This window comes from Atractosteus spatula, chromosome 6 (genome assembly GCF_055471065.1).
Source record: "Atractosteus spatula isolate fAtrSpa1 chromosome 6, fAtrSpa1.hap1, whole genome shotgun sequence".
In the NCBI taxonomy this organism is placed as follows: domain Eukaryota; kingdom Metazoa; phylum Chordata; class Actinopteri; order Semionotiformes; family Lepisosteidae; genus Atractosteus; species Atractosteus spatula.
Window position 1 is genome coordinate 46,547,041 of NC_142711.1, and position 27,248 is coordinate 46,574,288.

At 39.1% G+C, this 27,248-nt stretch overlaps 1 protein-coding gene across 2 annotated transcripts in view; it reads right to left on the reverse strand.

Annotated features, from left to right (window-relative positions):
- The window catches only part of lyrm4a (LYR motif containing 4 a), an 82,866-nt gene that overhangs the window by 46,786 nt on the left and 8,832 nt on the right, over positions 1-27,248 (reverse strand). The window contains exons 2-3 of one of the 2 annotated variants that reach the window (XR_016091272.1): positions 21,879-21,999; positions 10,843-11,003 (exon numbers count right to left, since the gene is read on the reverse strand). Coding sequence is in view for 1 of the 2 variants with exons in the window: in XM_088919654.1 (XP_088775780.1) it covers positions 21,879-21,999 (121 nt within the window). In the remaining variant the exon portion in view is untranslated. The remainder of the gene's footprint in view (positions 1-10,842; positions 11,004-21,878; positions 22,000-27,248) is intronic. The other variant, XM_088919654.1, reaches the window with a different exon arrangement.

Sequence of the window (27,248 nt, forward strand, 5' to 3'; positions counted from 1 at the left end):
GGTTTTGGGGACAACTAAATGTTTGGCATTCCAAACAAAAATTCCCAGTTCAAAAAGTATGGGCATTAAGTGCAAAAAAGCTAAAAACAATGGGCAATATAGTATGTGCATAAACTACCAAATACACAGTGGATTGCTATTAAAATAGAAGGCTTTACTATTGTCAACATCTACAAACCAGCTAGTACCCAGTTCTCCAGTCTTCCAAGCTACACGCATCTTGTCATCTATGCTGGTGACTTCAATTGTCAACACACCAACTGGGGCTATCGAAAGAACAGACCAGAAGACGAGGTCCTAGCCAACTGGGCATCCATTCAAGGTTTAACTCTGCTGTTTGATAAGAAACAAGCCAACACGTTCTTCTCTGCAAGGTGGCAAAGTGGAACAAACCCGGACTTGGTGTTTTTCAGCCCAACAAACAACCACATGCCTTCACCACAACGCTCAGTGCTGAGCAGATTTCCGAACTCGCAGCACAGACCAGGAGTCACGTTCCATCCAGCACTTGTGACACCAACTCCAAGTCGTCCATCCGCTTGCTGGAACTTCCGAAAAGCAAATTGGACTGAATTTACCAAAGAAACCAGCTCCTTTCCGCTTAAACTTCCAGATCCAAACTCAACTGATGTTAACGACTCGTACTCAAGGTTCTGCAATATGATTATCTCCACAACTAACAATCATATCCCAAGAGGTTTCCGAAAGACCTACATTCCCGGCTGGGACAAAGAATGTACAAACTTAGCCTCTGAACTTGAGTCAGCAACCACAACAGAAAGAGCGCAATCCATCGGCTCGCCTCTAATAGAATACCTGGACAACAAAAGGAAACAAGAGTGGAACAACACGGTCTCTGAAATCGACATGAAGCACTCCAGTAGAAGAGCCTGGCAAACCATCAACCGACTGACCGGCCAAAGCCATAAACCACAAACCCAAAACCAGGTCAAAGCCAAAGACGTCGCAAAGGTGCTTGTTGACAGTGGCAAACCAACCCACATAGACAAGCAGTTTGCCAGGAAAGTTAAACAAGAGATTGATGACAGCTGGCGAGCCAGCACAACAGATGATAACAGTCACAGCAGCTTCACCTATTCTGAACTGATTGCAGCAATTTCCACCCTCAAGGCAGGGAAAGCTCCAGGACCTGACCACCTGCATCCTGAACAGCTTACCCACCTCTCTGCACCTGCCTTAGAATGGCTACTAGCATTTTTCAACAATTGCCTATTACTAAACAAAATGCCTAAGATCTGGAGAACAGCAAAGGTCATTGCTATTTTTAAACCAAACAAACCACCTGAGGACCCAAAAGGCTACCGGCCAATCAGCCTCCTCTGCATCATCTTCAAGCTTATGGAAAGGCTAATACACAACAGAATAAGCTCTATCGTAGACCCACAGCTCCCAAATGAACAAGCAGGTTTCAGGACAAATAGATCAACAACCGACCAGGTCTGCTGTATGGTTGATGATATCGAACAATGCTTCCAAGAAAAAAAGAAAGCGGGTGCTGTTCTTGTGGACTTAACAGCAGCTTATGACACAGTCTGGCACAAAGGACTCATACTCAAACTGCTTCGTATTATCCCAAACAAGAAAATGGTCCTCTTTATCCAAGAACTAATCTCTAACAGATCTTTTACCTTAACACTGGGCAACGATACCTCCAGGAAATTTTACCTTAAGAATGGCGTACCGCAAGGTTCGGTACTAGTGCCAATGCTATTTAACATCTACACAGCTGACCTGCCATGTACAACTGCCAAAAAGTACATATACGCAGATGACATTGCTATTATGCATTGCTCCACAGACATTAAAGCAATAGAAACTACACTATCGAATGACCTGAACAAGATGAACTGCTACTTCAAAGACTGGAGGTTAAAACTTAGCATCACCAAGACAGTGAGCAGCATTTTCCACCTCGCCAATCGCCTTGCTAACATAACAATCAACGTCAAGTGCGAAGACAAAATTATTCCATTTGAGAAAAGCCCGAAATATCTAGGAGTTGTCCTTGACCGCTCACTGACCTTCAAACAACATCTCGAACAAACAGCAGCAAAAATCCAAGCAAGGAACAACCTCCTGCAAAGACTAGCTGGCACTAGCCGGGGTGCAAATTTCACTGTCTTACGCACCTCTGTGCTTTCTCTAGCCTTCTCGGTAGCTGAGTACTGCTCTCCTGCCTGGCACAACAGCAGCCACACGAAGAAGGTAGACACAGCCCTGAACAACAGCATGCGCATTATAACCGGGTACATTAGATCTACACCCACTGAATTGCTACCGATTCTCAGCAGCATCTCTCCACCTAACCTTCGCAGAGAAGCAGGTTGCATCAACCTTGCACTGAAAGCCTCCGATGACTCCAACCACCTGCTGCACGATGCCATCTGCAACCGGAACACCACAATCCTCCGGCACTCACCTTCTAACACAATGAGGTGCCTTATGAAAGAAGCAAACAACGACAATGGCACTAATTGGGCTAACAAAAAGTGGCAAGACACGTGGAATAATAACAACCACAGACTGAAACAATTTATTGACAAAGTATCCAACAAACCCGCTGGAAATGACCTACCCAGACAAGCCTGGGTCAAGCTGAACCGACTAAGAACCGGCCATGGCCGTTTCCGGGTCACCCTACACAAGTGGGGTCTCACTGATCACCCAACTTGTGAATGCGGCGATGGCAAGGAGCAGACGGCCGACCACATCCTATACTCCTGCCCTCGCTTCAGATGCCCCGGCAACTTTATCGATTTGGATCAAACTAATCTGGAACTAAGAGAATTGAAACATTCAGTATTATGAATGTACTGGTGCACTTTGGCTGCTGTCATATCATTATTATTATTATTATTATTATTATTATTATTATTATTAAACCCCCTTGGTATAAATGCCTAATCCTTTCTTAAAATTACGAAGTTGAACCTTACTTATACTTTTAACATGTGTTTGATGTATTTATTCATTATGATTCAATAATCTTATTTAACATATTTTGATTTCAAACTAAATCATTTTTGGGGAGTGCCACGCTACACACACAGTGTGGCTTCCATGCTAGTTTAACTCGAAGTTCAGTCATTAAGACTGGAAATCGTCATGCACTTCCATTGCTGAGGTGCACTAATGATCTGAAAAGCAGGACTATTGCCTGTCATTACTGAGTGGGATGTGGTACATGTTTGGCCTTAAAAGCAGTAAACTATTTTCTCTGACAACAAATCTTGGACCAGAAGATCGTCAAAAATTAATTTACTGGGCTCAGATGGTTAATTATTCTCACCTGTTTTTAATTAGAAATTCTCACTCATGGGCTTTGCTACTCACTCAGCACATCACGTTCAACTAAAATTATGCCAGAAATAAAGTTCTAATAATAAAGCTCTTAGTAGTGTAGTACAAGACAATGACTACAGAACTACATCTGTTCATCTAATGCTAAATGTAATTTAAATTGCTAAAGTGGACATTTTAGCAGACAGTCACATTCTTAAGACCCACACTAGTAAAGATAACCAGCTTCTGTGAAGAATGTTCTTCTCTGTTCATTCTTTGCTTTTAAAATAACTCAGTGGCCTATTCATATGAGGAAATATTAGAAATCCATCCAGTTTCTAATCGCAGAGTAGCGTGGGAGCCAGAGCCTATCCTGGCAAGCAATGGGCGCAAGACAGGATAAACTATGGGTGGGATGCCAGTCCATCATTCTGCAGGGCACACACAAAAACAAACATATACAAACTTATACACACTCACACCAGGGCCAATTGTCAGAGAAGACCCTTAACCCACGCAAACACAGGAAGAGCTTACAAACTCCATGCATAGAGCACCCCAGGAATTGAACCCAGAGCACCAGCGCTGCAATGCAGCAATACTAACTACTGTGTCACTGTGCTGCCCCATATTAGAAGCTTAAGAGATAATCATTCATTATTGCATGGGGGCTGTATTTAATGAAAATGAGAAATTCTGAAAAGAGCCCCAGAAAAATACTTAAGCTTCAATAAATGTGTTTTGGTATTTCAATGCCAAGTAAAAGCAGAAATTCACATATGTAAATATATATTACCTTTGGAATATTGAGGTTATTTGCAATGTGACATCAATTCAGTTCAGAATTGTTACATTCAACCCCACTTCAATAGGCTGCTTAGAACAGTGTAACATAGCTTTATATATTTTCATATGTTGCTTCAATTCTCTAAGTAATGTGACTGTAATGTATCATTTTGTTGCTCACAATCTGACAGGTTTTTAATATTATAATTACTCACAACTTGACACGTTCTTAATCTTATTCCTTTAAAGTCCTCAATTAATTTGCAAGATGTTAGCTCAAATGGGCAGAAGCAGATGTGTGATGTATTGGTTAGGGTTCTGGATATATAACCAGAAGGCTGTGGGTTCCAATCCTGGCTGGTACTGCTACTGTAACTTTTGAGAAAAGTACTGCTATTGAGAAAAGTACTTCACTCTTACTACATCAGTAATGCCTTCCATGTAAATTACATGGGACACAATAAATCCGCCATAGAGACTGCGGATTGGTGACTACAGACTCAACACTCATATCTATAAAGCTGTTAGACATGAATGTTAGGCTACATAAGTAAAGAAGACACTTCAGGGATTTGACTGGTGTCTGGTTAGGTATTAGTGGCTGCACACAATATAACCGATACTGAGGTATAATGCAAAGCCTATGTATAGTATATCTCTGCCTTTTGCTTTTCAGGGTGATGTCATGATTCAGGATCAGTTTAAATAAGCTGATGTGAAATCTCATTCCACTGAGCTTCCAAAATTAACACACCACTTTTATCACAAAATGACCTCCTGGTACCTCCGGGGCGGAGCGGTAGTTCTGTGGCTAAGGATCTGCGCCTGTGCATGGAAGGTTGCCGGTTCAAATCCCGCAGCCGGCAGAGGAATCCTACTCCGTTGGGCCCCTGAGCAAGGCCCTTAACCCCAACTGCTCCAATGGCTGACCCTGCGCTCTGACCCCAAGCTTCTCTCCTTGTCTGTGTGTCTCATGGAGAAAAGCTGGGGTATGCGAAAAGACGAATTCCTAATGCAAGAAATTGTATAGGGCTAATAAAGAAACATTAAAAACACATTAAAACATGGCATAACATCATCCAGCACTTTCTTCAGCTATAACCATGTATATATACAAACAAGTCTGTATTTAAAAAAACCCACAGAGGACGTTAAATCTATTTTTATAATTCAGAACTTTGGCATGTTTACATTAGCTTTTCTGCGACCTACAATAGCTAACTGCATTGTCAGATATGCAGGAGAAGATCAATACTCTTTTTAAATAATAGAACAGTGGAAGACTCATTGATTTCTATGCAATCTCATCTGTCTCAAGACAGTTTTTATGATGATAAGGATTCTCTCAATATGCAGAACACCATGACCTCTTTAGGACATCCAAATCTTGCACACTTGTTGTTTTGTTTTCTTTCATTTTCAGTCCTTACATTTGCTGGGTCTTGGCTCTAGTCTCTATAACATCGCCACATTTCCAGTGTTGTCTAATTGTCCATGACTTTCTCTTTTTCTTCTTTAATGCACCTCAAAGGTTGGTCCTTTGCGCCGCTATCCACAAACATTAGTGAACCTTTTTCACTCTACAGTGTTTGGCACCTTCTCCAAAGTCTGCTGTTTAGACTGTATCTGGAGGTCCTACAGACAACCCTTCAGCTCCTACTGTGAACAGTCTTCTTTTTCATTGCTGCAGTGTAACAACTCCCACGTTTCTAGTATTGATTTTCCTCAGAATACACTGATTTAAATAGCTTTTTATGGTTTGAGATGTGCTAAGGTGTTTCTCCCTGTCAAAAAAGGTGCCAATTACAAATGAGAGAATACATGTCAATAATGTGACCAATTTCACTATCACAGAAGTTGGGGGGGGGGGGGGGGATGCAGATGGAGCCATGTGGCAGTTTTACAATAGCAACATGCAAACAGAGGAGTGAAAACAAAAGCTGAAGAACAGTGTTGTAAAAGGGCCAGCCTGAAACAACAACAATAATAAAACAAATCAACACTTCACTCTGAAGATGAATCTAGTATGTGTACACCTGGGAGATGGGCCCAAAGACTAACATTGTATTTAATTCACCTGTGGTGGAAGTCACCCCAAAATCTTGCACTTTAGAGCCCTTTTCTAGACAGTCTATTCAAAGTGCTTTGCAAGTAAGGGAGACTGCCCTCCACCACTACCAATGTGCAGCCCCCACCTGGATGGTGCGATGGCAGCCATAGTGCTCCAGTACGCTCACCACACACCAGCTATGAGTGGGGAGGAGAACAGAGTGATGAAGCCAGCTCATAGATGGGGATTATTAGGAGGCCATGATTGGTAAATGCCAATGGGACATTTGGCCAGGATGCCGGGGGAACACCCCTACTCTTTTCAAGCAACACCCTGGGAATTTTAATGACCATGGAGAGTCAAGACCTCAGTTTTATGTCTCTCCCCTAGAACGGCGCTCTTTTACAGTATAGTGTCCCCGTCACTATAGTATGGCATTAAGGGCTGAGTGCTTCCTACTGGCCTCACTAACACCTCTTCCAGCAGCAACCATAGTTTTTCCCAGGAGGTCTCACATCCAGGTACTGACCACGCTCACAGCTGCTGAGCTGCAGTGGGCTGTCACTATGATTTATATAGCTGCTATACAACAAGGGTGTGTCACAGTGGAGGGGACCCAAGAGAATGGGGAGTTACTCAGAGATTTGGAAGAACTGCTTGTGTGTGAATTTTAGGGACTGCCAGATTGCGGGATTGTTTGAGACCAATTTGTTGTTAAGCCATCACAATAAAGTCATGATTACACCTGGGCCTTTGATTACATTTGTGTTGGAGTCTTTCGTGTGGAAAGCTTCTCCCCTCCAGTCACGCACTACCACAAGCACAGATTTCTCCACATTTGGCAGGCACTACAACGAAGCATAACTTTGCCTAATGAGCAGACTACTCGTTCCTGTGTGTATGTGCAGAAGCTAATAAAGAAACACTGCAGAAGCAGTCACAACTCAAGAACATATACCACATCTTAATTTAGGATGCAAATATTTCTCACTTTAACACACTTGGCCGAGTGTTTGAGACAGTATACGCAGCAAGTATGCAGTTGTGCATTCGGCTGAATAGGGTCACTTGAGTGATGCACTGGCAGTTTCATAACCTTTGTCTGTGTTCTTCCTGTCACAATTCACCTCATATCATCTCACATGTACTCCTTAAGCTTTAAGCAATAATGATTTGCAATGCTATGAGACATTAAAAATAAACGGCAATTAAAAGCTTAATAATAGTAAACAGACTGAAAAAAGATGTCAAGTCCTGATGCATTTGTGGGCACACTATTCATTATCACTGAATGTATTAGAAAGAAACCTGTAATGATCTAATGATTTATTTTAATGAAAAAATCAAAGACAGGCTAAGAAACTATGCTCATAATATGGTGTGCTTTGAAGCACACGTTAAAACTCTAACAGTGGAGTCCAAATCAAGGGTATACTAAAAGATGAAAGCAGACTATGAAGGAATGACTTTTAAGACGAGCAAACTGGGATTTAACATGAATGTCGAATCGGTTGAGAACGGATTGCAACATCCATTGAAAATGGAAAATTCTACAATAATACCTGGTTCATTTTTGAAAATCCTCAAGGGCATGGAAAAAGTCGACCCATTGGACTTCAGAATCAGGGAAACAAAAACTTGAGAAGACAAGTAGAAATTGCAGGTAAGAAAAAGGGCATTTAGAATGGATGTCAGGAGTTTCTTTTGAAGAGTCTTGCAGGTGAAGGAGCTCAACGAGCTATGTGGAAAAATGGTTCTAACTTAACAAGAGAAATGCCATCTCACAATTAGCAAACGATAAAACAGTTATTAGGAGAGGAAACATTTCACACAAAGAAGCACTGATAAGACAATCTAACCTTCATAACCCTAAAATTTTAATTATGCATAAGCATTTACACACAAAGCGAGGAACGTTAAATTATTCAGACCGTTTATTTCATTTTCTGAATTCCAACAGTCGGGAGCCAAAAAGACTCCTGGTTTGTCCCATCAGAAAGCTTCTGGTCACACATTCTTTGTAGGCATACTAGATTAAAGCTATGGGATTTGGTTCTGCAAGCTGTTTCTTGCACTGTGTTTGAAAAATCAATTATTTAGAGAAAGCAATCTCTAAAACTGAACAAAAAGGTCTCAAATCGGAATTTCGAGCTCATTCAATCAGGTAATAAAAACATTTTAAAACATTCTAAGGAACATTTATTTTAACTGTGCTGCTTTTGATACTACTGTCTTTAGAACCTATTGTGATGAACAACATATCCTACTATATTCTGGCATATACCCAGGAGCCCAGACATCAAAGAACATAGAAGAAAGTTGGATTCTTGCCCTTAAAAAATCTAAAGAAATAACAGATTTACACACGCTAACAAATAAAGAAGAAGACAGATAGTAGTTACAAAAGCAAAAGCATGCTTCCCAATTCTAGTTAATGGCCAAATGCCAAGTCAGTTTGTTCATTATTCATTTAGAGACTCCCTGCACTTCCTTAAATAATCACCCAATGCAGTGATGAGCTTCATGCTTTACTGACACAGCATGATTTATGACTGTAAATCATCATTAGTTTCACATCTCCCAGCCAAGGATCTGTATTTAAATCACAAAATAAAGAAAAAAAACATGAACTTTTCGGTTATTGACTGGTCACTTTGATGACTGAACCATAAATTAACCCAGATCATGAATATGAATTTAATTTTGAGGCGTGCTTGTATCACCAGACACCAAAGCAGAATCGAATTGCTATTGATGAGGCAATCAGAAGACGAAGCTTGTTGCAACTTGTAGTAGAATTTGCCCCCAGCTGGCTTTTGCTAAACTGGGGAGAGAATTACTTTAGAGCTGCTTGGCTAATGAAGAAAAGGCAGTCAGTGAAATGTGCGCCTGCTGCCCACACACCCGAAACACAGCTGCGAGAATCAATTATTCAGACACTAGAAAGAGTTAGAAATGCTAAATGTGAGTGATTTAATATTTCAGAACACCTGCATATATTTGCAATGCACTGCCCAGTGAAGAATCTCCAAAAGTTGTTCAGATTCTTATTTGAAAAGGGAATTATACCAGACTAAATATTAAGAGTTGCAGCAATACAGTATTAAGGATTTCATACGGTGCATGACTGTATTCTGCCCTTCAAATAAGGACATCCTAACTGTGGGCCTTATCTGTTCACAACATGATTCAGCACATCACTAAATACACTTTTTTCAGCACTGTATTGTGCATCCTGCTGCCCCCTGCTTGTCAGAAAGAAGTAAGGTCTGTGCTAAATGCATTGACAAATATGTCTGAGCCTATGTCCGCAGAAATCACTGTAAATGAGGTTGGAAATCAGTTAAGCATACAGATTTAGTGCAGTTATTCAAAGAACAATTAGAAGCCACCCACGCTTACAAAGGCTTCTTTATAGCCTCTGCTCTAGTTCTATCAGCTATAAATTTGGGCTTCTTTTGATTTTTTGTATTTTTATACTTTTTAACCCAACAGAGCCAGTTATTGGAACTAAGTGCAACAGCTACAACAGTTTAGAGGACACACAGAAACATGTACATCTAATGATAAGAATCATTTTAAAAGGTAAGTACAATACATATCTAAGAATGTTGAACATACAAAGAAACTAGAAGAATATAATGTCCTGCATAGAAAGACACAAGGAACATAAGATTATTGCAAGTCCCCACATTGTACAGTACAAAGGCAGTACATACTGTAGCTTACAGTATGAGGTGTGAGAATTTTGAAAGAAGTATTGCTTCCTTGTTCTAGTTCTTATTTAGTCTAAATTTGCCTCGCAACCAACTGTTACCATAAAATTATTTACAGGCCTCGGTTCACACTCTGTTTGTTCTTAGGGGGGTAAATTGAATAGCTGCATGCTATTAATTCAGGGATGTTTCCAAGTTGTTACACTGGAGCTATTACTCCAAGAAGCAAAATTCCATTTAATGACACAGCAAGGCTTTCCTTTTCATTGTCTGTCACCCTAGAAAAACAAGGGACCTTATTAATTTAAAAAGCATCTCTTCCTTTAATGGGCATTGTCCTCTCTCTACATTATGCTTTTTAAATTGGCTTTTGCAGTTCAGATTTTCTGGCAAAAGCAAAATTTGTCATTGTTCAAAATGATATTAGACCTGCTTGTTGGCGGAAGCTTCTGGAAACCGAGGCTTGCCACAGCAGCTTGATTGGAAGTCATTTTCTCTGTCATCACTTGGGGAAAAACTTTTAAGGTAAATTGCCTATTGTATAAACACGGACTAGAAAAGACTTCAATACTGAGGCAAAGCACTCAGTAATAGATAACAAAAAGTGATGAATCTGTGGATGACTGTCTTCTCAATTCCACAGTTTGTGAGCTCATCATGACACTTATACATTGTCTCCTCATAGTTAAGCTCCCTGTGAAGTAAATAGCTTAGATGAATAATACTTAAACATGGATATTTCACAATACTATTGTGACCTGTTGAAGAAAAGGCTGTGTTGATAATACGATTTTGAGCGATACGTGATGCACGTTACAGAGTGAATTTAAAGTTTTTATAGGAATACAGTATATTCTGCAGGAATATATTCATGCAGTTCATCCTTGAAGGACAAACACACACTTGGTTGCTGTGTGTACTCAGATAAACAGGAGAAGCCGACACAGACGGAGGGAAAGGAAATCTCCCAGAGTCCTCCACAGTCACCTGGCATTGTAAGAGGGTTGGAAGGTCAAGGGTGCAGAATTCTCAGAGGCAGACAAATGTAGCCCTTAGTCTCCCTCTGACGAAGGAGGCTGACAGGCGGTGAGTGGAGAATGCGTGTCCGGCTACAGGGACTGCAAAAGGTCCAGGTCTGCCGTCGGAAACTGACAGCGGGAAGTCAGAAGAAAAAGAGAGAGAGTCAGAAGAGACTTCCTGGAAGCAGAGACAATGTAAGCCAGTCGGGTTCAAGATGGAAAGGCTGAAAGAGAAAGAAGAGCAGCACTTCAGGGGTCAGAGGAAAAAAAAGTAAGGAGGTAAAGAAATACACCAGCAAAGCTGGAATTTTAAACTGTGTGAGTGAAATGACAGTAGGCAGGTTATGTGGTTCTGCTAAAGAGTAGACAGAGGAAAGTAAAAAAGGAAAGTGCTTCAAACCGCTTTTGGTTTGGCTTTATTTGAATTCAGAATAAACCAGTGTTCTCTGCTTGAAATGGAAAATAAAGTGCTCCTTTTCTTTAGTTTACTGCTGTGTCTGGAATGGCTGTGTTCAAGGGTCTCACCTGTTTCAAAGACCACAAATTCCCTTAACCCCAGTACATCACAACACATGCACATATACAGTATACTGAACATATTTATAGACTAAATATACAGTATCTATAGTAAACACCATGGTGAAATACAATTTCTAAATCAAAAAACACAATATATACACTATAAAGAGCTTACGAAACTAGAACAGAAATTTGTTATACAGGATCCATCCTGATGCTAACAAAATGAAAAATATTTAGTGGAATATTTGTCTATGAATCTATTTAAAATCTTAGAGCACGTTTTTTAATACAGAACCAAATTTGAAATTATTCTTATCATAGGACATATGATGTGGACCATTTTCCTGATTATTGTACAGATAATTGTGTTGGTGATAATAGCCAAGGAAACAATTCACTGTGATTGATGAGCCCATCTCATTGTCACTGCTTCATCTGTTACTTTTGCGATATAGCTCATCCTCTTGAGGAAACAATCTCAGACTGTATATAAACTTGTTTGTGTTTTTCTCATTAAAAACAGAGGGCAGAACTTAAGCAGACACGCAGCTGTGCTTTGAGAAGCTAGTTATCAAGAATATCACAGCTCACTGCAGATGGTGAAAATAAAAACTATCATCTAAAATAAAATAATATAATCTAAGAAAACAATGTTGTCTTGACATTAATGCCATAAGAAGAACTGCCCGAATATAACTGAAACTAAAACAGTGATTCTGGTAAAAAGTTGATACATATCAACTTTACCATATTCTGTTTTTTATTCACCTTTTGGTATCAATGCTTAGAATATGTCAGACCTCTTCTCTTTAACATTCTTTTGGAATAGAAGAACAATCAACAGGGTGAGAAAGATATCTGCTGCCAAACCATCATTTCTCTTTTAGCTATTGCAAACGAGGCATCGCATGAAGAAATTTCTTTATAAAATGTTACCAAAAGCCCCACCTTCCAATCCACATGACTGTGCACACACTGAATCAGTAAAGCAATCACCATTTTTATATGATATTATGATACTTTATTGTCTGATTTCTCAGCTATGTTTTACACACACATAGACTTATGAAATCCATACAAAGACCTATCAATGTAACAATGTAAATCTAACATGACATAAAACACATCAATACATGTGGTGGTGCGGTGGCTCTGTGGCTAAGGATCTGCGCCTTTGGCTGGAAAATTGCCAGTTCGCATCCTGCGGCCGGCAGAGGAATCCTACTCTGTTGGGCCCCTGAGCAAGGCCCTTAACCCCAACTGCTTCAGGGGCGCCGTATAAATGGCTGACCCTGCGCTCTGACCCCAAGCTTCTCTCCCTGTCTGTGTGTCTCATGGAGAGCAAGTTGGGGTATGTGAAAAGACAAATTCCTAATACAAGAAATTGTATATGGCCAATAAAGTGATCTTATCCTATCTTACATCAACCTATACATAGTCATTACACACCACTTATACAGAAATCCATACAGCCTACCAGAACCTGTAAGTTTAGTTCTACCACAAACCCTCTATAATTGCCCCTATATTATGTAATTGTTGTTGCTTGCAATAAGTCCTTCATGATGTCTAAGGATATCCTGCATCATTACAAGCAAACCTGAACCAAAAAGATGTGAAGAAACAGCCCTTTAGTGTTGTAGTTTAGCTGCACACAGAATGCTAAACGTATCAAAAGAGGGGCTGGCGTCTGAGACTCAGTACAGAGCACAGTAATAAGAATCTTGTAAAAAAGAACCTAAAAAAGTCACACAAATGACCTTTAATATTTAAAACCTTTAATAAAAGCTGAAGATCGTTCCTTGTAGCTAAAAGACCTTATTGTTTACTCTGCTGGTTGCCACTCCAGTATTCACATCTGTCTTCAGTTTTCTTCATTCGCTACTGAGCATTCACTTTCTCAATACTAGTAATTCAAGTGCTTTGAGCAATTTAATTTTAAGTTATTTAGAGCTGCTATAGACTTTTGCCTTCACAATCAAGAGCGCAGCACATTTTAACAGCTAAATGCCCCAGAGCGACTCCCCGATGTCCAATTCAAAGGAAAGAATAGATTTTTTCAAAGACTGTTGAGTGGTGATCCATCTGGGGAATTCCTTCTGAGAAGAGATTAAGACTGCCTTCATTGTTCAGAGAACATTTACAAACCTGGCACGAGCCAATGTTTTTATTGTATTCCTGTACACAATACTGATCTCCCATCTTCTTAATGTTGCTTAATCTTAATCGTGCTAATGTTGCAACATCACTACAAAACTATGTGGGAAAAGTCATGCTATGCTAGACTAGTACTTTCATTCCATATAGAAACAACATTTTGTCATTATTCTATAACAATTGGTCTATTATTGTTTTAGAACCTTTGACTGTTATTTATACAAATATGCCTTTCCCTCACCTCATCAGGTTAGCAAATTTACTTCTCTAAAGCTTCTTTCAAGCTTAAAGGATGCCTATACTCTGAAGCCATCTTGAAGTGCTGAGTTCAGCACACTTTAATTAGTTGATGCTAATAAATACTGTTTCTGTGATTACTAATAACTATGGCGACTACTATTTCCACCCTGGATTCCCTTTCCGCTTGTTGACATGCATCCTCTGTTACTGATCCTTTCAGGTGCTGAACTAAATGCACATGCCTGATCTGGCAACCTGTCTGAGCCAGTCATCTGTTAACAGCCCGTGAATTCCACAGTACCTCACCACAGACTGGAGCAACGTTGCCGCTCTTACTGTTACCACTGCAAGCTTGTCATGTCCTAGGAGGCTGTGTGGCAAGATGAAGAAACCTGGACCAACTAGAACCCACCGAGCCCTGGTGGTATGGTGCTATGAATGCCAGTCAGTCAATGAGGCTTGAACTAGTGATATGTGGGTTCCACCTGCACTCTAAGACAGTGAGTCAGAGACTTAGCTGAGTACTTGGGATGGACCAGTTAAGGTTTTGGACTCCCAGTTAGGGCCCTGCTGTCATACACTTGACCTAGATCTCTTCAGAAAGAGACTCAGCAGTAGAAATGGCCACTTTGGATACAAGCATCAGCCTAATGAATTAATCAATGTTTTGCAAAAAAGTTAAGGAAATATAGGCAGAACTTTTTTCACCGATTTGCATTGAAGAAACAGGGTTAAGGCTTCAGTTCAAATCTGTGAAAAAATGCTGCAACCAAGAAAATGAATTTTTTGCCAACAACACAACTTATACATTTTCTCTTGATCTCCTCATCTTATATATTGATGTTATGGATGCCAGTTACATGCAATTCTTTCATACATTCACCACTCTATATCTTTTTTGAAAACAAAGGAATCTGCACCAAAATTTTGATCCTATTATCTCTCTCACCATATATGTCTTCACAATTGTCTCACACAGATTTATACGGGCTCAATTCATTTATTCACCGTGACTCCTCCATAAGATGACTCCGATACCCTCTATGGTAACACCAACTTCACACCTCCCTCTCAGTAACCTGCTTTCTTATGAGCCCTACGGAGGTTCTGTTTTAAATGCAGTGTTGATTCTTCATTGTCTTTGAGCTAATGTGATATCTATTGACAAATTCAAGTAGGCAGCTGCGTCGGCATGTGGAGGCTGCAAAGGAACAGGTAAAGGTTTATTCCATGCTGAAAGGAAAATAAAAGAGACAAAACGTTTCGGCTGTGAAGGCTTCTTCAGGCGTCACTGCGTCATGTCCTCAAGAAGCCTTCACAGCCGAAGCGTTTGGTCTCTTTTCTTTTCAGCGTGGAATAAACTTTTACCTGTTCCTTTGCAGCCTACGCATGCCGACGAAGCTACTTGAATCCCTAAAATTATACTGCCACAGAAGTGATATCTATAAAGTTATATATATATCTATAACGGAATAAAGACAGTAAACAGCTCTGCGCAGGGAATATTTTGTGATGCAGGTCACACTGACAAGACAAAACTTCAGTTATGCCACACTGTGACTGTGCTTGCAACTGTGTGTGACAGATTTCATGTGTTGACTGAGACGGATAGCATCTCTGCAACATTTTCAATTGCTCACCGTTATGTAGGTCAATAACCAATAGACGCAGCCGGCATTGGCATGCGGTGATGCTAATGTATTTGGACACAAAGACCCCCATTCAAGAATGCACAGGCAAACTCATTTCCTGCAGGGTTGAACTGGTGTGAACTTCAAGTCACTTTCCTTCCATTCCTTTCCTAACTGCTTCTTCACAAGTCAGGGTCACAGTGGTCCGGAGCCTATCCCGGCAGGCAGCAGGCGCATGGCAGGATACACCCCGGAAGGGACGCCAGTCCCCAAGTCACTTTCAATTGACTTAATTCAAATCTGTACTGGCCTGGACATACCGTATATTAGATTTTTTCAGAGTCTTTTAAAATTGATGTTTTGAACTTCAGATTCCACTGATAAACAGTACTATATTTTTTCAGGTCTGAAAACAGGTGTTAATATTTGGCCCTTAATCATATACTTACTGCACATCATTTAGCTATGTTGAAATTGAAGCAACAACACACCCTGCCTTGGTGGAAATAGCTGCCCACTCCCTTGAGCACGTGGTTCCTGCATGATTATATATTTACTTCTCAATTAAGTAATGCATGATTGTGAATATTTCTTCCAAAGCTTTCTTTGTTAAAGATTTTTACAATTATTTTAATACAAATAAAATACCTGCATTACAGTAACAATACATTTAAAATGTAGTGATTGGTCGAAACACACTGTTGAATATGACGGAACCGTTTGCATTTTTGTCTTTTTAATTGGTTTAATGTTTATAGCGTCCCCAAACGTATCATTGGTTTGTACTGGACAATTAGCAGTGGAGTGGAAAACAGGAATGCACAATGTTAATGTCTAGCAGGAGAGCTGCAGCTATTAAAATGAACAATTTCATCTAGTGTGAAAATGTCCATGGAGTATAAAGAGCAGGTGAACCAATCTTTTAAGCACATGGCACATACAAAGCTATATTAACATCGGAAAAATGAATGCAAACACTATTGTCCACCATAAATATTTCAATGCCTCATATATACAGCTTGGAGTTGCAGTAAAAGTACTTAGATTAGGCTTAGCCACTGTAAATTAGAAAACCCGCATGCAATTTTAGAGGATTCCACAGTCACAAAACACATTAAGCAATGTGACAGTGACAAGCTTTCTATAGCAAGTTTCCAGTGCAGCCTACATATTGAGGAAAGAATAGAAGGCTAGTCAAGTGATTTATTTTACTATACTCTGTAACCACTGTGGGCATAAAAAAGTAACAGTGCAATGTATAAATCTGAAACAGGTTTGACTGCTAACAAAACCTGCAAAGTCTGAATTCAATAGGAGTCCCAGTTTTCAAGCCAGAGACTATATAAATTTTCAGACGGCAATGTCATATTGCAAAACATATTGCAATATTGTAATTATACTGTCACGAAAGTGATATCTATAAAGTTTGGAATAAAGACACTAAACAGTTTTTGCACAGGGAATATTTTGTGATGCAGGTCACATTGACAATAAAAATGTCATGACATTATGTATGACAGTAATTGCAATGTCAATCAAATAACTACCTAGTTCACAGGCCAAGCAGTTGTTGAAAAGGAGAAGAAGGCATTATTAGGAGTTTGTGAATAAAAAAAACAGAAGCAGATTTTGATGTTGATGAAACTGACTAATTTTCAATTCAGTCATGTCAGCAGTTCCCCAGACAGTGGGAGTTTTATTTCTTGATAAACGGTGGTCCTCTTAGTTTTGCACAGCCACAACAATACATTGTGTTACAATACCTGAGATGACTGAAGAGGTCAAAAGGTTGCAATAAAATGGCAAAGCATTTGCTCTGAAACCAAACTTCTTTATCAAAGGTAGCCCATGCCCTCAGCCAGATTGCACTCAGGCTGGCTTGTGGCAAATACTGACTGTACAAGCCCCCATCTGGAGTTTGTCAAATGGAATAGAGTGTTGCCTCAATGAGACCACATGTAAGCGAGCAATTCTGACTGCTGTTTACGGTGATGTACCTAACAGCAGTTTTGAATATTTGGGACAACCTGGAGAAGGTGGGTTTGGTGCTTCAAGTCTGGTGGGTTCAACACTTTCAGGGAAACAATGGTAATTCCTGGAGGGGTATAACTGGGAAAGACGGTTTCCTTAATCTGAACCTGAGTGATAAAATGTTCTATTACTACTGTACTACTCATAGATTGCCTATAGCACACACCATGTTCGAACCGGGATTCTCATGAGTGTACTTGGTACCAGAGCAACATAGGCCAAAGGTCAATGATCAACTCTATTGTTGTGTCAGCAGACCAGGGGATCAAGTATAGAAAAGTTGTCGGGGAATCTTGGTGAACATTGTAGTCTTCCTCCGGTACAGTTGTACCTATCATTGTAGTTGAAATAAATGAAAGGACTAGATCACAGGTACAAGTGGGTGAAATGTTTTTCCACAGGATTGGTGGGACAGGGTGAGAGGTTCAGCGATCCAGTAAAGTCCCGGAGCTCAGCCACTGCACTTTAGGAGCATGCTGGGTTATTATTGCCACCTTAACAAGATAGCCCTTAAGAGGCACACTTCAGGTCTCTTCCAAGCACAATTCTCGTAAGGAGAGAACGAAAATGGATGGACTATTAGAAACATGAAAAACAGGTTCCAAATACGAATGATCCTGTGTCTGTCTGAGAGCTCTTAACTTTAAAGCAGAAACTTTTGTCTTTCTATTAGTAATTAAAGTGAAAGCAGACGAGTACGAAATTAGGACTGTCTGGCAGTAATGTTGCTCCTAAGTATTTATTGGCATCTACCATTTACCACAGAAGTAGCCAAGCTTTCTGAAAAGGTAAGCTTAATAAGACTACTGACACTGCCAGAACAAAACTGCACACTTCTGTGCTCACGAACACAACTTTTAATTTGGCAGCAATCAGCACAACAAAAAATGTCCTGTTCTTTCTCATATCTTTTCTGAAAATATTTTCGATTTTTTAAAGGCACAATGGTTTTCCAATGTGGATTTGCTGAACGCCAGACAATTTTAGCCAAATATATATTTTAGAATAGAAAAGGTTTCAATTATTGAAACAGAATCATACACAATTTATGGTGTGCTGCAAACAACACCTTAAAAATACAGGAGGGGTTAGATACAATAAATTGCTAGTTTAGAAATAGACAAAACTGATTGCACTACCTTTGTGAAGGTTAGTGTTTCAATTACGATGCCAGATTAAAGAAGAAAAGAAAAATAATCAATAACATGATTCATCTCCCCACAGTTGCTTTTAGCCCCTAAATAAAAGTCTTTGATTTCTAAAAAATATCCCTCTTATCTAAGGAATACATGAATGAAAATAACATTGAAAGTGTTTGATTAAAGGTATATTGGCAAACAACTTAAATATTTAATGAAGATGCTCCACTTTACAGTCAGTTGTTCACACAGGCTTTTTATGTGAGTGCTCTGAGGAACATTAAAGAAAAGATTGCCTCATGTCAAGTTACATAAGACTTACATTCTATGCTTTGGAAAAATAAAATCTGTGCACAGAAAAAAATCTTTAGGAAGTCCTCACCAAGCTACAATATACTGTATCTTACAACCGACACTCATTTCTTTGTATAAATGATTATAGATTTTTTATAAATAAATTGAAATAATTGATTAATTCTTGTAAAGGTTTTAATATCCTTCAGCAAACCAACCCAAGAACCAACCCAGGATTTCCCCATACAATCTATATTCAAGAGTATTCCAACTATAATAAACCCCCCAAAATTAAAACACAGTAGAAAGAAGCAAGGAAAACATCATGTTATGATACTGTCAAATGCCTCAAAGGTAAGACTGAGCCAAGACCATGAACCTAACTGTTGAAGAATGTGTGTTCCTACAAATTAACAGCATTAACACCTTGTAGCTTGATTTTGTTATTTCAAAAGAGAACGAAGGACAGAGCTTATCAGTACTGGGTGGGGAACCCTCTTAGAAAGATGGCTGCTGTTGCAGGGGATGATCCCTGCTGCTCCAGACTTTAAAAAAAATCAATGCCCCAGTACTGAGTTGTAAGAGGTGCCACACTTTTGGATAGGACATTAAGCCAAAGTCATGGCTAAATGCTTATGAAAGACCCCATGGCTGTGTTCTTATAATTAGGGATTACCACCCCAGTGAATTCAGAACCAAAATCAATTTACCCTACTTACAGTATACGTATGTCTCCCTTAATTCAACTGGTGAAGCAATTGCTCAGTTTTTCACCTGATCTGCTGTGCAAAAGGACAGATGGTGCCAAATGGCTGCTGTGTGGTGATACCCTTGCACTGAAGTGTGCTGTGATTCATTCGTGGATGAAGCAGGTCCATCCCTAGAGGGTGAAAATCTCTATGCAAATAGAAGGTGTTTATTATTCATTTCTGCTTCATTACCCACACCAAACAAGATCATACTAAAATTGTTGGTTTGGAAGGGAAACTTTTAGTGCTATAAAGAGTATTCTCTTTGTCACACCCTCTGCAGTCAGAGGGTGTGACAAACTGTCCCTAGTTTCCTGTGCTTTGCTGTCCTTTGCTGGTGTCTCTCTCTCTGGGGTTATATATTTTTGGGTCACTCATTCACCTTCGCTCAGCATTGACGTTCGGATGTCCTGAAACCCGCCTAGCATCCAGGTCGCCCCACGTCCGCTGCCTGAGGGCATTGGTTTCTATACGACTCCTGAACTGCCGAGCCCAGGCTAATCCCCCGTTCCGCCGCTATGCATATGGGTCTTTTTCCGCTCTCCTGCCTCTCCACGGTTTGTCCCTTCCGACATCCGTGACACTCTTGTACCAATAGTTCATGAATTTCAGGACTCGTGAGTAAATTGTGCTGTTCCCCATTAAAGTCATAGTGACAACAGCAGGAAGTGTCTTTGCGTTGTGTAACAGAATTAAGCTTGGGAGGAAAAAATATAGACAATCTGAAGTATGATCTGTGTCTGTGACTAAGGATCTGCGCCTGTGGCTGGAAGGTTGCCGGTTCGAATCCCGCAGCCAGCAGAGGAATCCTACTCCGCGGGGCCCCTGAGCAAGACCTTTAACCCACAGCTGCTCCATGAATGATTGGCTGACCCTATGCTCTGACCCCAAGCTTCTCTCTCTGTCTGTGGGTCTCATGGATAGCAAGTTGAGGTATGCGAAAAGACAAATTCCTAATACAAGAAATTGTATATGGCCAATAAAGTGATCTTATCTTATATTAAACACACTATATACTGTAACTACCACGCCAAGATCAGATCAGTTTCTTGGTATTATAGATACTGGATTACATCTGGCTTGCAACTGCACACATATTGAATAAAATCATAATACAGTAACATCTGCACTGAAAATAATATCAAAGTTGACAAGTTCATACATGTATTTTGACAGGTTTAAAGTGCCAAAAGTCTGATTCTAACACCATAAGTGTGTAAACTGAAAAAAGCAATTTTTCTGCCTGAATTAAGTTTTTAACTATGTCAGTCTCCCAAGTTATCACCTCCTCGAACCAATATAGATGTGAGAACTTGTTTGAAATACAGTCTAAGCCTCTTTTGCTTTATTCTCTGTAGAAGGGACGGCTGCAACTAATGCTTACTAGCAAATCTACAACTAGCTTGTTGCCTCAAATTAGACTCCTGTGTCATGACATTGATATATATCCTTTATTTGGGAGAATTCATGCTGCATAAGTTCCAGGACAAATTGAAATATTACATGAGTATCAGAAACAAAATCCCATGTTAAAGATAAATTTAATTCTTGATTGAATAGTACATAAAGTAGCTGCTACTGAATAAAAGTGGAGAGAAAGGTGAACCCATGAATCATGGTACTAAGCTCCCCACAAAGCAAAGAGAACAAACTGAAGGACAAAAAAGGACCCCCAATAATGCAGTAATTAATAAAATACCTGAAAATGTAAATAAACCACACTGCATGCTTTACATGTGCCCGTTACTGTTGCTTCTTGTTTAACAAGTTGACTCTTAGAAGTTAATAAAGCAAGACAAACTGTTTTTAAATCCTTGGTCACCATCTTCTACAATCCTAAATCCATGCAGCTAAACTACTGTAATTATAAGAGTAAAATGTATTGGTCTATAATCACTCATTTCAGTTTTAAGATGGACTAAGTGAGAACTTCTAAGGACTCCCTTACTTTACAATTTTCTTAAATGCAAGTGGTATGATACCATTAAGCCCTGGAAAGAACTTTGTCTCTCCTCGGTCTGAGGCAATTTGGCTGCTTATTCCACAGTAAGCAACCGAGTGAATAACATGTATTTAATATATTTGCCGCTTGCCTTTCATCATATCAACGTTTCCCATTTGTAACTCTGCGACAATCATTAACTGTTATACTGATTTTTTTTTTATTTTAGCCTCCACTGTTCTCTCTCTTTGCCATCCAGGTCATTCTCGACTTTTCACACGAATGATGGATATCCTTACCTGTCTCTGAAGTATAGCTAAGTTGTCTCTTCCCTTGTTTAATAGCATTTCAACTGTTTTGGAGTCCTCCAAATGCTTGTTTTCTTTGAAGGCATCCCTGACTCTTCGGAGGGCGTAAGTCCTGTAAAAACAGACATAGTTAAATGCATCTTATTGTTGACGACTGGGGTAGAATAATAAATCCCTGGCACCACGCAGTCCTCTCAAACACTAGCTCGAAAGGCAACCCTGACAAACATTTGCAGCTTCTCTAGAATGGGAAAAAAATAATTTAACTTGTCATCAAAAAATGTATTCAGAAGTGCGAAGTAATCAAGTCTAAGTTCCCCAAGGAAATCAAGTGTACTGGATGTCATAGCTAGATGCAAAAATAACAATACACCTTCACTGTATTGGTGGTATCACATTGTACCACAGGAACAAACTAGAAATAATTTCAGCTAAGAGGAAGTATCATTTTTTCTGCTTCTCTAATGCTTAGAATACACTCTTGCACAGCACTGGAGAGTTATTCTATTCTGGGTAGGGAGTGTATACTCTTACATGACATTACTGATTAATCATTCCGCTCTTCGGAGTTTTTGGTTAGAATTCCACAGAACACAACATTAGTAAATGTTTCAGTAGTCTCTCCAGCTTGTTGCAGTTCTGCAACCAGGGTTTCTGTACAGTATGTCCTGAATACAGAAGAAAGATGGTTCTGAAAAAACATGAACACAGGTGGAATCCTCCAGTGTGTGTGAAGCTCAGAACAGTAACCACATAAAACTGGTGTGGCTTCCAAGGGTGAGATCTCACTTTGTCACAAGCTTGTTTTGTGTATTTTTGTTAGGGCATTTAGTCTCAAGTGTAATGCCATGACAACACCCTGAAAGCAGAGTTTTTAACATCAGACTTCCATTATTCATATTTCTTAAACAAGTGCAATAAAAAAAAATTAAAATCTACCATGTTGAAAAGGTGTAGTTCCACATGAATTAAATAAACTGCGTACATTGGTATTGCTACCATTACTCAATCTATAATGTCAGAACTACATCCACGCTCATTATGACAACAGTAATTAATCATTATTCTTACTTCTAAAAGCGCAACAGAAAAAAAGTTTGGAAGCACAGATCAAATAAATATTTTTCAGTTTTTCCGAACAGTTTGCTTGCAGGACTAATACTTTTAAGACTACTATGTGGAGTCATTTATGCATTGAAAATATCAGGGAGAGGGAAACAACTTTTTTCTTTTAAAAAGCAGAAATCCATAAGGAAATTAAAGCCTTTGATGGTGTTAAATATGTTGTTATATGGCAGTTATAACACTCTTGAAGCCTATAGCTATGTTCATTTCCTTTATGGATTGTCCTACCATTTCTAATCTATCAGTGTGTTTTTAATGCAATTTTATTTTGAAATAAAAAATAGATATAAAAAACTGAATATAACTACCAAATTAAGGTTTTCTGCAAACCAGCTGTCTTTGACGCACGGAGCTCTGAAGTCATGTCATTCTGTCAAATATAGATACTTTCTTGGGAGAATCTTGTTTCCAGGTTTCAAAAAAAGCAAAAACCAAGGAAACAAACCACAAGAAAGGCACCAAAATACAAATTCTCTGACATATACTGCCCCTGTGATGCTAATGCTAACTTCAAAACAAATTGAAAATACTTTTTCTTTGATTTATCTAACATTCCTTTGAGTTTAAACTAAAATGATTCTATAATAAGTACTTTACTACTTTAACATTATGTAGTGTGTTTTTTCCTCACATGATGAAAATGATTCAAAATCATCACCGTCTGACAGGAAGCACAGTACTAGCAGTTTATTAATGGCAAGCTGCAGGTGGTACTGTACTTTTGTATGCTTGAATGCCTTTTCATTAATAACAGGTTATCCAACACAAATTGCCTAAACTTAGATAAAATGCACTACAATAGTGAATACAACACAAATAGAATTCTCCACAGACTTCATAAAACAGAGCTGGTGGAGATAATCTCTGTAGTAGATTCCCTGGGGGAAGGAAGATAAATGTCTATCCATTCCCTCAGAGGATACTGTTACATGATTATATTCATTCCAGACTCCTAGAAACTGCACATCCCCTGCTTCCACTGGGAATATCCCCTCAAACAGAGATTCCTCACGTACAATCACTTCTAAAGTTAAAATCACAGCATAGCATGTTACACTCATAGAAAGATGACAATGGGATTTTATTCAGAAAACAGCTGATAAAACTTTTTTTTGCAGAAAGCAACAAAATGAGGAACAAATTGACAGTGACACAATATTAAACAAATCACAGCAATGGAGCCCTAGGTTCAGTTCTTGAGGTGTTGTCTGTGTGGAGTTTGTATGTTATCCCCATGTTTACATAGGTTTCTCCAGCTGGTGCAGTGTTCTCCCACAGTCCAAAGATATACTGGTAGGTTAATCTACTTTGGTAAAACTGGCCCTGGAGTGTGTGTGTTTGTGTCTGTGTGTTCCCAGTACTTGTTATTTGCTGGGAAAGGTTCCCATCAACCTCAAGACCCTGTATTGGACAAAGCAGTAAGAAAAGGAAGGATGCCCATGTATCCAGAATAACAGACAACAATCAGGATATAGTCCTTAAAAGACTACCCTCAGGCTGTAAAGTTATAAATTCACAGTTTTAAAGGTTATCAATTTTCTCATTAACATTTCACTTCGAATGATGATAAATCATTAGATTTAGACGGGCATCTCTGTAAAGTTAGTTGCAAAAACATGTTTTTACTCTCCAGAAAGCAAATTATCTTTGTGGCTCTGTTCTGGATGTCAGCTAGTAAACAACGGTTAAGTAAATGCTATGAGGAAAATTTCTCCAGGTTGTGGCGTAAAGTCCACATTGCCAATAATGGTTTTTAACCTGGTAGGAAGGTACTGGTGAATTTTGTCCCGGTTTTAGGTCTGAAGAAGGTTTTCCTTTAAAAGCTGTCAATACTTTGCTCCATTAATGTTTCCAGCAGTCTTAAGAAGCTTCCCAGTCCCTGCTGAGGAGAAGTTGCTCCCACCATGTTTAATAGTAGGGGTGGTGTCGATGAAGTGATGTACTATGTTGCATTTGTGTCTGATGTATCGCTTGAAATATAGACCAGGAAGTTTCCATTTTCTCATCTGATTGCAAATCCTTTTGCCAGACATTTACAGCACCACTTAGGTGTTTTATTGCAAATCCCTTTTGGGATTAGGGGATTTGAGACATTTTTATTTTCAGTTTCACACCTGCACTCTTGGTGGGATATTTTTGACACTTTTACCACAACTCAGCCACTGAGCTCTGCCTAATAGTGCCTAATAGTCTTACCAAGCTTATGTTGGCCTAATAGTGGCATCCCTTGTCAGTTTCCTCTTTTACAAGCTTCCCAGTATTGAGAGATCGCTATTATTAGACACGGACACAGGGCACTCAATAACAGTGTGGCATGTTCAGCTAATTTATGTTTGCCACAGAAAAAAGGTCTGAATTCTTATGCAATCATGACTTTTCTGTTTTTCTTTCATGTTATCTCCGTTCATTTTGTTTTTGCTTGTGGAGCAGGTTGCATATAGAATGATAATGCAAAATGTCATGACTGCTAAGTTTAAAGCAACAAAACATGAAAACTATGCAATGGTCTGAACATTTTTGCAAGGCACTGAATGTAGCCATAGGCTGGGAGGCATATTTAGAGCAAAGAGGCAAACTGAGCAATTAAGCAATTTTTGTTTTAAAAAAATCTATAGGATGCATTTCCTTTTTATGATGGGCTAGCTAGCAATGGTCTTATAAATGTGTCTGATAGGAAGACACAAGGAACATACATTTTCCTTCTAATTTCTACTGACTAGATGTATATTCTTAGACATGCGTTTTGTTTACCTTTTTAAAATTAATTTTTCTCAGTGCATAGGGTGCTGATTTAGTGTTTGAATACTTGCGCAAGGCACTGATTTTATAGAGACAACCAAACAACATGTACTGTTTTAGGCCTATTGGTCTGGATTGTTAATGCGTAAAAAAGATTTGTTTGATGGATGAATATTAAGCTGATAGTTTCCTATCACAGAAAAGTAATCTTTTCCACAAGCCTCAGGTTAAGAGATGAAACCCATCACTGCAGCTATGCTGCCCTGTTTGTCATACAGATTACTGTCTATGATTATCAACTAAGAAAGAAAGCTCTCACTGATTTATTAGGGAAATACATGTCATGAGTCACCACTTGTCCATTTAAAACCTATAAAACCAAGAAGCTGAAAAGTGGGATTCTTGTGATTGAATGTTTAGAAATGTCATTGATAATTTCTTTAATAATCTGTAGTTCCAAGAATACATTAAGCTATTTTAAAAAGAGATCTTAAGCTGCGCTGCAGTTCAGTTTTTTTCAGAATATAGGTTATAAATGGCATCAATATCTTATGTCACCCTACAAATGCTCATACTTTCTGTGTGTCCAAAAATCAATGATTTGAAATCTTTAGACAACTGCACTCTCTAGCTGGAGCTATAAGAATTCATCACTTACAGCAAATGACTGGTCTCTCTGGGCCAAAGTGACAACTCAATTTACACTGATGTAACGAGGCTTTGGGCTTTTTATTACATGTAATGTGCTGAATGACTAACATCTGCCTTGTGTATCTTCCTGTAGCACCAGTACCTCAGCACAAAGCTCCAGCTATGTCTTGAGTATTTAACATAAGAACATAAGAAACCCCTTTTCATAACAAGCTACTGTAAACAATAGGCTGGAAGCGGAACTGGATCTTCCTAATTCATGAAAGATTGGCTTTCCTTTATGACACAAAATTTCACTAGTTCTCAAAAGAACTAGTTTCAGTACTAGGAATACATTTTCAATATTATACAACTAAGAAAACAATTAAAAGACGTTTCCAGGTATCAGTTACATAAAACTTGTATCAACATTTTATAGGTCAGTAATTATGTTTTTAAAAAGCTTCAAAGTCTGGAATTGATTTGTGACAGTGAATTAGCTAATCATAGTGCACTAAGTATATGTGTATGTTTTTGCATTGTTCAAGAATACCCAGGTTTGAAACAAGTGAGGACTTGATTAATATACTCAAAATCCACAGAGGTAACGGATTTCTTCAAGATCAACAGGGAAATACGAAGCAGGAGTTATTCATTGAATATTAAGGGAAGTCATAATGAGTGAAGAGAAACACTTCTCACGCAAAGGTTTGAGGGAGTCTGGAATATGCTATCCAGCCTTGTTGGCGAAGCTGAACACTTCAAGATACAGTTGATGAGAATGATCCTCAGGTCAATTACATGCTAGCAACCAGTAAAAGCCAAAAGAGCTGAATGGTGTCCTCTCACATTCACATAGTTTCATCT